This window comes from Carlito syrichta, unplaced genomic scaffold (genome assembly GCF_000164805.1).
Source record: "Carlito syrichta isolate Samal-C Ts95f unplaced genomic scaffold, Tarsius_syrichta-2.0.1 Scaffold313900, whole genome shotgun sequence".
Taxonomy (NCBI): Eukaryota; Metazoa; Chordata; class Mammalia; order Primates; family Tarsiidae; genus Carlito; species Carlito syrichta.
The window spans coordinates 280,696-290,987 of NW_007257996.1; the positions used below are offsets into that span (position 1 = coordinate 280,696).

Consider the following 10,292-nt stretch of genomic DNA (forward strand, 5'->3'; position numbering starts at 1 on the left):
ATGCTTCCTGCCCTCTGGCTGCTGCCTTCACCCTTACCCCGCCCCCAAGGTGCAGGCAGCCCGGGGACCCATCCTGAGGGGACAGCAGAGGGCACATGGGTCCTTGGCCAACACGTGGGTAAGGCCAGGTCCTGCCTTTCTGGCTTCTGTTTATGGCCCTAATGGCCGCCACATCCTCTGCAGAACGACTTCCACCGAGCCATCCTGCGGACGCAGTCGGCCATGTTTAACCAGGTCCTCATCCTCTTCTGCACCTTGCTGTGCCTGGTCTTCACGGGGTGAGTGCGTGGCCACAGATGGGAGCCCCCAGGACATCAGGTGACTCAGGGGTCTAAGGCCGGTCCTCGGGGCAGAGTCAGGGCTGCAGGATGAGGGCACAACACCCGCTGCAGACGCTCACTGCAGGCTCTGCATCCCAGCTGTCAGGGACAGGAAGGGCCACCCGGTTGTGATTGGGGTTGGGGAGGTGGTTGCATGCCCGCATCCCCAGGCACCAGCAGCCCAGAGGCCTGGGACACCCAAGTCTGGCTTCCAGGTCTGCCCTCAGGCACCGAGGAGGGGGACCAGCCCCTGGACCAGGTGGGGGCCTTCTGGCTGAGGCCCAGCTGAGGGCAGGGTCTGGAAGCTGCCAGGGTCAGAAGGGGGGCACCTGGAGCTGAGAGGGCCTCCAGCCCACCACAGTGACCCCAGCCATCCACATCTGCACCTGCCTGTTCTCCCACTGAGAGTTCCGCATTGCTGGCCTGTCCTGGGTCCTGGGGAGGCTTGGGCACCATCTCCTATCTCTGGGCAGGGATGCTGGGGCAAGCACCAAGCCCAGGGGGTCAGGGAGGATGTGTCTTATACTTTCCACCGCCTCTCCTCACAGACCCCAAAACACACACACACACACACACACACACACACACACACACACACACACACCCCTCAGTAGGCAGGACCAGAGTCCCTGGGGAGAAGGCCCAAGTGACTCGGGGGACTGAGCCGAGCACCCTCCAGCAGCCCATTCACCCTCCATCTGTCCACCCCATGCTGGCACGTGGGAGTGACCCAGCCCTGCCTGTCAGACCTCCCGGTCTCAGGCGTGGGAAGGTGGCTTGTCTGGCTATGCCATGGCCTAGTGTGCCCCACCCTGCCTGGCCTCAGGCATGAGTAGGGAGACTCTGGGGACTGGAGGGCCAGGCGCTGTGCTCACCCTCACACTGAGGTATAGCTCTGCACCCCATTTCCAGGGACTCTTCCAGGGGCCTAGGAAGAGCCTCTGGGCAGGAAGGGGGCTCAGGGGAGTCAGATGTGAATGGAGGCTGGAGTTTGGGCCAGCTGAGTTGTCAGGCAGGGCCTGGGACAGGTAGGTGGGGCTGGGGATAACTGTCTGGAGTTGTCACGCACCCTGGGCTCAGACTCAGACCATTGGGTGGGCCGGGGTTACCCGCCAGGGAAGGGGCACACAGGCTCGGCCCACTGCCCTGTCATCCTGGTGACTCGGTCTCCTGGGTGTCAAGGGTCCCGTGGGCAGAGCCTCACCCCCCTCCCCGGCCCCCCAGGACCTGCGGCATTCAGCACCTGGAGCGTGCGGGCGAGAACCTGTCGCTGCTGACGTCCTTCTACTTCTGCATTGTCACCTTCTCCACCGTGGGCTACGGTGACGTGACGCCCAAGATCTGGCCGTCCCAGCTCCTGGTGGTCATCATGATCTGCGTGGCTCTCGTGGTGCTTCCACTGCAGGTGGGGCCCTGGCTCGGGCCCGGCACACATCTGCTGTGACAGCAAAGGGCGGGTGCCAATGGAGGGACCGCTGGGGTTGTGGCACATGGGCAGGGCCTTCACAGGCGGGCTGAGTGGGGGTGGGGTGGAGGCGGGCAGTCGCAGGAGGGGGCGGTGAGGCTGATGGGGCAGCACCTGCTCCTCAGGGGGCCCTGCTGAGGGTCTGCATCGGGCCTGGCAGTGCCCAGGCGGTGAATGAGGACGGAGTCCATGAGCACAGCCCTCTCCTTAGGGGAGACAGTTGTCCTCTGGGTGCCCGGACCCTTACAGAGGGCAGAGGGCTGCCAGGGTGGACAACTGCTGCATTTCCCACTCACAGCCACTGTTGGGGGCACGGGGGCGCACCCAGCTGCTTCCTGGTCACCTGCTGCTGAGGCCCATCTGCCCACGGAGCAGAGTGGAGGTGGGTGGAGGGGGTGGGTGGAACCCCGGCAGGAAAGGTGGAGGCCTGGCAGGGCCAGCTGCCCATGGCAGGAGTGAATGGCTGGGACAGCCTCTGACGCCCCTACAGGTCCCCCCAGGACAGGCCCTCCTAGTGGGAGTTGAGGGACAGAGGTGGCACACCCCGTCAGGGTCGGTGCATTTACCAGGAGTAAAGGCCCAGGGGATGGGGGGCTTACTGGAAGCCAGACCCTCAGGCAGGCACAGGGTGTGAAGAAAGCAGGGCCAGTGCAGCAGAGCCTCGGTTCCTTCCCCCTTGCAGTGCCCTCAGCCCCAGCTGCTATTCTCCCCTCTCCCAGCATACCTGGCCTGCCCTCCAACACTCCCCTGTGTCCAGAGCAAAGGAGGGGAGGCTACGCAGAAGGTCATCATGCAGGGACACCTGAGGTGGCGAGGGCCCTCCACAGCAGCCGGTGTGGCCTGTTATGGCATAGCCTGGGATGGTGCAGCCTAGCCCAGTGTGGCATGGCCCAACGTGGTGTGGTGTGGCCTGGTGTGGAGTGGACTGGTGTGGGGTGGCGTGGCGTGGCCCGGGGTGGTGTGGCCCCCACATGGGACTCTTCCCCACCCTGAATCTGAGTGAGAGCTGTCCTACTGACTGGACAGCACATGGTGCTGGCAGCTTTTTGAACTTTTGCAACCCTTGCTCCTGCAATTTCTGCTGAGGCCGTCTTTTGCTCTGGTTGTCAACCATCTGACCTTCTGTGAGTCACACTCCTGTCAGCCGCTCCCTTGTCTTCCAGGCTATGGCTCTCTCTTACTGTTGAGTTAGGGTCTTTCTGTGTTCTAGAAGCTGGTCTCTGGTGGTGTATTTCGCGAGTTGCTTTCCCGGCCTGTGACCTGTCTTTTCACTTTGTACAGAATCTTCCATTTCACTGGAGGTTTTGATTTTTTTTAATGAGAGATGAGGCCGGACTCGGTGGCTCAGCCTGTAATCCCGCACCTTTGGGAGGCTGAGGTGAGTGGATTGCCTGAGCCCGCGGGTTCAAGACCCGCCTGGGCTACTTGGCGAGACCTCCTCTCTACAATAAATCAAACTAGCTGGGCGTGGTAGTGCGTGCCTGTAGTTCCAGCCCCTTGGAAGGCTGAGGCGGAAGGATCGCCGGAGCCCAGAAGGCCAAGGCTGTGGTGGCTGGGAGCGGCCACGGCACTCCAGTCTGGGGGACAGAGTGAGACTCCAGCTCAAAAAAAAAAATGAGAGATGAGGTCTTGCTATGTTTCCCAGGCTGGCCTTGAACTCCTGAGCTCCTGCCTCAGCCTCCTGAGTAACTAGGACTACAGGTGCATCCTGCCATACCACCTAATTTTTTCTTTTTTCTTGAGTTGGAGTCTCACTCTGTCCCCCAGACTGGAGTGCCGTGGCCGCTCCCAGCCACCACAGCCTTGGCCTTCTGGGCTCCGGCGATCCTTCCGCCTCAGCCTTCCAAGGGGCTGGAACTACAGGCACGCACTACCACGCCCAGCTAGTTTGATTTATTGTAGAGAGGAGGTCTCGCCAAGTAGCCCAGGCGGGTCTTGAACCCGCGGGCTCAGGCAATCCACTCACCTCGGCCTCCCAAAGTGCGGGATTACAGGCTGAGCCACCGAGCCTGGCTCTAATTTTCTTTTTTGTAGAGATGAGGTCTTGCTCTGTTACTAAGTCTGGAATGCAGTGATGTGATCATAGCTCACTGCAGCCTCAATCTCCTGGGCTCCAGTGATCGTCTCTTCTCAGCCTCCCAAACAGCTGGGATTGCAGGCATGAGCCCCTGTACCTGGCTGGATTTTTATTTTAATGTAGTCAAATGTACCAATCTTTCCTTTTATGATTTCTGTCTTCCTGTGTTGTCTAGAAAGATCATTCGCTCCTCAATTGTAAACCTGGCTTTGTATTTGCTTCAGAAAGTGTAAGGCTTGCTTCTTCCAGAGAGGGTTCTAGCCCATTTGGAACTGCCATGGGGTGGGATAGAGCTGGCCTCCCCTCTGTCTCCTCTTTCTGCAGGGTTCATGACCAGGCAGGCCAGACCAGGGAACCAAGTATGCAGTGGCACTCCCACAGAGCCAGCTTCTGTCCTGCACCCCCTCGGGACCCCGTCCTTACTGGGTTTTTTTGTTTGTTTGTTTGTTTGTTTTGAGTTGGAGTCGCACTCTGTCGCCCAGACTGGAGTGCAGTGGCCGCTCCCGGCCACCGCAGCCTCGACCTGCTGGGCTCCGGCGATTCTTCTGCCTCAGCCTTCCGAGTAGCCGGAATTACAGGCATGCACTACCACGCCCGGCTGATTTTTTGATTTATTGTAGAGATGAGCTCTCGCTGCCTAGGCGGGTCTCGAACCCTCAGGCTCAGGCAATCCACTCACCTCGGCCTCCCAAAGGCGCGGGATTACAGGCTGAGCCACCGAGCCCGGCTCATCCTTACTGTTAAAAGGACATTTTTTCCTGGATATCCAACCCCGATCCAGACTCTCACTTCATGCTCTAGATCTGCAAAAACCCCTATTTCCAAGCAAGGTCCCTTTCTGAGGGTTCAGGGGGAGGAAACTCTCAACCCACATTCGGGCACCATCCACCCATATGACCTGTGCCACATATCCCCAACGTCTTCTGACCACGCCATCCATGCCAGAGCTCCCAGGTCCTGCCCCAGTCTCTGTTCCGGCCTCTGCCCTGGCATCCCTCCTCCCCTGGTCCCACACATCTTGCCTGGGGCCGTCAGCACCCGCTGCCTCTGTGTGGGACAGGCCCCCGGTGGAGCTCACTCCGCAGCCAGTCGTGCCGTGTGGGAAGCCCTTGAAAACCAGGCTGGGCCGCCGGCACTCATCCCCTCTCACCCGCAGTTCGAGGAGCTGGTGTACCTGTGGATGGAGAGGCAGAAGTCGGGGGGCAACTACAGCCGCCACCGTGCGCAAACCGAGAAGCACGTGGTCCTGTGCGTGAGCTCGCTCAAGATCGACCTCCTCATGGACTTCCTCAACGAGTTCTACGCCCACCCACGGCTCCAGGTGCACTTCCCTCGAGGCCACAGGGCCTCCCAGCACTGCCTGGCAAATCGTGCATGCTCTCGACCTCAGGTCCCCCTCCAGCGGGGGTGGCAGCCCACACTGCAGGGTCCCCACAGGCCCTCCTGCCAGATGTGAGACCATGGTGAGGCCCAGGGCCACCTCAAGGCAGGGGTGCGAAATTCCCCGGAGAGTGGGTCGTGCCAGGGAAGGCGCGCCCTCCAAGGGTCTGACCCCAGCCTGGCCTACAGGACTACTATGTGGTCATCCTGTGTCCCACCGAGATGGACGTCCAGGTGCGCAGGGTCCTACAGATCCCCCTGTGGTCCCAGCGGGTCATCTACCTCCAGGGCTCTGCGCTAAAGGACCAGGACCTCATGAGAGCCAAGTGAGCTTGGTGAGGGGTTGGGGGGGCAGGGCATGGCCAGGCAGGTCGCAGCTGGGCCATCTTCCTGACATAGGCCCTCATGGCCATGGGTGCAGACCTCAGCCAGCCATCCGGTGAGCTGCTCCAAGCAGGGGTTCCCCAGGGTAGGTGGCCAGAGACTCTCGTCCAGATAGGAGCAGGGCCAGCTGGAGTGGACCTTCCAGGGGATGTCCAGCTCCTGTCCCTGACCCAGGTAAGTGGGACCCACAGCCAGACCCTTCGCCCACTGCAGAGTGACCTGGGAAAGCCTCCCTGGGCGGAGTCTTGGTCTTCCTTCTGCTGGGTGAGGGGTCAACCTTCCGGAACACCCACTCTGTGCTCTGAGTCAGGGTAGTTTTTCTCGTCAGGTTCTAGGAAGGCTCAAAATAGATTAGGGCAGTGAGTCAAGGCGGGGGACGGGGACTGAGGGCGGAACTTCCCTTTAAAGACAAGCTGACAGAGCTACTGAGGCGACAGGAGTGCACTGCTACCTGGAACTTTCCAGAATATACTGGCGCGCTTCCTGGGAGGGCCAAGTTTGCGTTCCAGGACCCTGGGCATGTCCATGGCATCTTGGGGGTTGTGCACCCAAGGTCCCTCCGGCCATCGTCCTGAGCCCTGAGAGCTGAGGACCTGGGCCAGCAATGAGGGTACACGGTCCTGTCTGTGATCCTGTCCCTGGCTCACAAGGGGGTGATGCACCTGCTTGAGACCAGCTCCAGGCCCTCGGGGCACAGGCAGAGAAAGTGCAGGGCCAGGCAGGCCAAGCTCAGGGCAGTGGATGCAGGTCCTGGGGCCCAGTGGGGCAGGCAGTGGTGCAAGTGACATGCTGGGTCTTCAGGTCCCTGGAGTGAGAGGGGCAGTCTCCTGGACAGGCTCTCGGGAGACCCAGGAGTGGAGCTGGACGTGGTCACCCGGTTTCCCAGAGCACAGGAGAAGCCCAGCCAGAAAAGGGACAGGTTCTCTGCCCCCAAGCACTGCCCTCATTCCTGTGCCCCAGCCCAGCCTCAGGTTAACAGGGACTCAGAAGGAGCCCCCAAAAGCCAGCATCCTAGGTTAACAGGGACCCAGGAGGGACCCCCCAAAGCCAATGTCCCACCCCAGCCCTGGGTTAACGAGGACCCAGGAGGGGCCTCCTGAAGCCAGCACCCAGGTGGGGTCAACTGCCTGAGTGCCCAGATGGTTGGCACAGTGAGGTAAGGTCTCCATGGGGCCCACCCTTTCCAGCCATGATCCCTGACTCCTGATCTCTGAGACACCAGACCAGAGTTTGAACAGATCCGGCAGCCCCTGACCAGCAGATCCCCTTAAACGGCCTCCTGACACCCTTCCTACCCGGGCAACCCCAGGGACAGCTGGGGCGGAGGTTCAGAGGCCAGAGTCTGTAAGGGGAGGGGAGACGTTTTCCTGGAAAGCACAGCTGCTGGTCCGTACCAAGGCCTGGAAAAACTGGTGTCCTCACTGCTGCCAGCCAGTGTCTCCAGGACAAGCGCCCATGGGCACCACTCCCTGGCCCCCTCCCTGTCAGTCTGTGAGTGCTGGGGGGCTGGCCTGGCTGGTGTGCCTCGGCCAGTGTCCCAGCTTGGACTCTCCCTAGGGTGCCCCAAGTCCTGACCTGGCCCTGAGCCTGCCAGAGAGGGGCCAGGGAATCTGGAGAGACCCAGGGCGCCTACTGGGGGGACACAGGGTGGCCTGCGTGGGCCAGGCCTCACCCGGAAGGAGGAGCCTCCCCTGGTGTCCCTCCTCCTACCCACCTGCCTCACGCCTCCACCCCTACTGGCCAGCGCTCAGCCTTGGTGCCTTGCAGGATGGACAATGGGGAGGCCTGCTTCATTCTCAGCAGTAGGAATGAGGTGGACCGCACAGCTGCGGTGAGTGAACCCGCCCATTCCAGGCAGGGGAGGGCACAGCAGGGCAGGGGCACAGCAGGGCAGGGTGCAGGCCACAGTCCTGAGAGCGGGGACCTTCCAGGCTTGTGGCCCGCCCACCCACATGGCAGGTGGCTCCACACTGACCTCCCCACCTCCACCCACCAGGACCACCAGACCATCCTGCGTGCCTGGGCCGTGAAGGACTTTGCTCCCAACTGCCCCCTCTACGTCCAGATCCTCAAGCCCGAGAACAAGTTCCACGTCAAGTTTGCGGGTACGTCTTGGGGAGGGGTGCATGCATGCAGGTGGGGGTGGGGCATGTGTATGCAGGTGGGGGAGAGACATGAATGCATACAGTGGGGGAGGGGCCCTCCCAGAGTTCTGCAGGAGAGCACAAGTAGGCGCAGGGGGCGTGGACCCTTTCCCTCACCACATCCGAGGGAGAGGGCCAGGTGGGTCCAGCCTTTCAAGGTGAAAGGTCCTGTGCTGGGGCCCTGGATCAGTGAAGGCAGGAGCCAGGGCCAGGGGTGGTGCCGGGAGCACTGTTGGAAGGGCACTCCATGGGCAGGCTCCACGCCGAGCTCCTGGAGACAAGCAAGCAGGGCCCACCATGCGCTCCTGGGAACGGGGCGGGGGAGCAGGGCCCAGGCAGGGCTCCTGGGACCCGTGGGCGGGACCCCAACCTTGGCGCACTCAATGACAAACAGCAACTGCCCCATAGAGACCCACTCCCCAGGATGGAGCTCCTGGAACCCATCGGCCGGCCGTATGACAGTTTGCCCAGCAGATGGGGGTGGGCTCTCAGCGGGCACCAGCATGGAGGAACCCACACACTGGGGAGGGTTGAGTGCTGGGGGAGGCTGACGCTGCTGCCCTGCAGACCACGTGGTGTGTGAGGAGGAGTGCAAGTACGCCCTGCTGGCGCTCAACTGCATCTGCCCGGCCACCTCCACCCTCATCACCTTGCTGGTGCACACGTCCCGCGGCCAGTGAGTGCCCCGCGCCCCGACCGACTGCCACGCCCTGGCCAGCGCAGGGAGACAAGGCAGGGCCTGCGTGGGGGCGGGGGCTCACCATCCAGGCCGTGGGCGGTCTTCCTAGAGGAGGGGGTGCGTGCGTGGGGGTGGGGGCGCATGTCCCGCCCAGGGGACATTTGCAGACCCGGGCGGGAGAGGCGGCCCTGGTGGGAGGTGACGGTCCCCGGCCCTACTCTGGCCCGCAGGGAAGGACAGGAGTCACCCGAGCAGTGGCAACGCATGTATGGGCGCTGCTCGGGCAACGAAGTCTACCACATACGCATGGGCGACAGCAAATTCTTCCGCGAGTACGAGGGCAAGAGTTTCACCTACGCGGCCTTCCATGCCCACAAGAAGTAAGGCCTGGGCTGGCGGTGGGGCGGGGCCTGCGGGCGTGGGTACTCCTGGGACTTGTCAATCACGTCCCCGCTGAGGTCCAGGTCAGGCAGGTGGGGCTCGAGGCCAGGGGCTCCAGAGGCTGAGATGAGAGCATCGTGCCCAAGGGTCATGCCCACCTGGTGTGGACGGCCCAATCCGGCAGTCTCGGGGTTGGGCATCAGTGTCCACGTGGGAACCTGCGGGGTGGCCTCTGTCTGAGGCTCTCATGAGGCTGACCTCAGGCCTGTGGGTCCCCAGCGCCTGTGAGGGAGGTGGGCCGAGGGCCCTGACTCCATGGGGCCTCCAGGAGCCTGGCTGGGGTCAACAGGGGCCCCCGGGGAGGCAGGCGGGCACAGGTGGCGCAAGAAGCTGGCAGCCCCTCCCACAGGTATGGCGTGTGCCTCATCGGGGTGAAGCGTGAGGACAACAAGAGCATCCTGCTGAACCCGGGGCCGCGGCACCTCCTGGCCGCCTCCGACACCTGCTTCTACATCAACATCACCAAGGAGGAGAACTCGGCCTTCATCTTCAAGCAGGAGGAGAAGCAGCAGCGGAGGCAGGGGCTGGGCGAGGGGCCCTCCCGCCTGCCCGTGCACAGCATCATTGCCTCTATGGGTGAGGTGGGGACCCCGGGCCGGGTGGGGGCAGGGGAGACCCTGCCTGAGGATCTGTCTCTTCCCGGCCTGCCCCCCATCTGGGGCAAGTCGAGGCTCTCCGGGTCTCAGTTTTCAAATCTGCCAACTGGGCTGCCCTACTTTTCTCTGTCAGCATCGGTCAGTGGGTTCAAGTGAATGGCCGCCCTGGGTCAGGGGTCACTGGGAGCCTCTGGCCTTGGGGTGCCTAGACTAGGCAGCTGCCCTGGGGTGCTAAGTCGGAAACCCCTGGTGGTCCCCTCAACCCAAAGGTTTCCTTATGCTTGTCCCTTAGATAGGTCAAAGCTCTGATGTCCACTGGGGCCGGAAGTCTGCTGGTCGAGATCAAAACTGGCAGCCAGGCATGGTGGCTTAGTCTATAATCCCAGCACTTTGAGAGGTTGAGGCAAGAGAATCGCTTGAGTTCAGGATTTTGAAACCAGCCTGGGCAACATAGCGAGACCTCACCTCTATAAAATAACAAAAAATTAGCCAGGTGTTGTGGTGTGGGCCTGTAGTCCCAGATACTCGGGAGGCTAAGGCAGGAGGAACACCTGAGCCTAGAAGGTCGAGGCTGCGGTGAGCCTTGATTGTGCCACTGCACTCCAACCTAGGCGACAGAGACCCCGACTCAAAGATAAAAGGAAAAAAACTAAGCTGGGCTCAGTGGCTCAGCCTGTAATCCCTTTGGGAGGCTGAGGTGAGTGGATTGCCTGAGCCTAGGCAGGTCTCTACAATAAATCAAAAAATCAGCCGGGCGTGGTAGTGCACGCCTGTAGTTCCAGCTACTTGGAAGGCTGAGGCGGAAG

General features: G+C 61.9%; 1 protein-coding gene across 1 annotated transcript in view; it reads left to right on the top strand.

Annotated features, from left to right (window-relative positions):
* The window catches only part of KCNT1 (potassium sodium-activated channel subfamily T member 1), an 86,465-nt gene that overhangs the window by 56,263 nt on the left and 19,910 nt on the right, over positions 1-10,292 (top strand). Inside the window, exons 9-18 of the mRNA XM_021718854.1 lie at positions 184-278; positions 328-336; positions 1,545-1,725; positions 5,019-5,183; positions 5,432-5,568; positions 7,394-7,457; positions 7,623-7,731; positions 8,338-8,446; positions 8,680-8,829; positions 9,240-9,466. Of these exons, the coding sequence (XP_021574529.1) occupies positions 184-278; positions 328-336; positions 1,545-1,725; positions 5,019-5,183; positions 5,432-5,568; positions 7,394-7,457; positions 7,623-7,731; positions 8,338-8,446; positions 8,680-8,829; positions 9,240-9,466 (1,246 nt within the window). The remainder of the gene's footprint in view (positions 1-183; positions 279-327; positions 337-1,544; positions 1,726-5,018; positions 5,184-5,431; positions 5,569-7,393; positions 7,458-7,622; positions 7,732-8,337; positions 8,447-8,679; positions 8,830-9,239; positions 9,467-10,292) is intronic.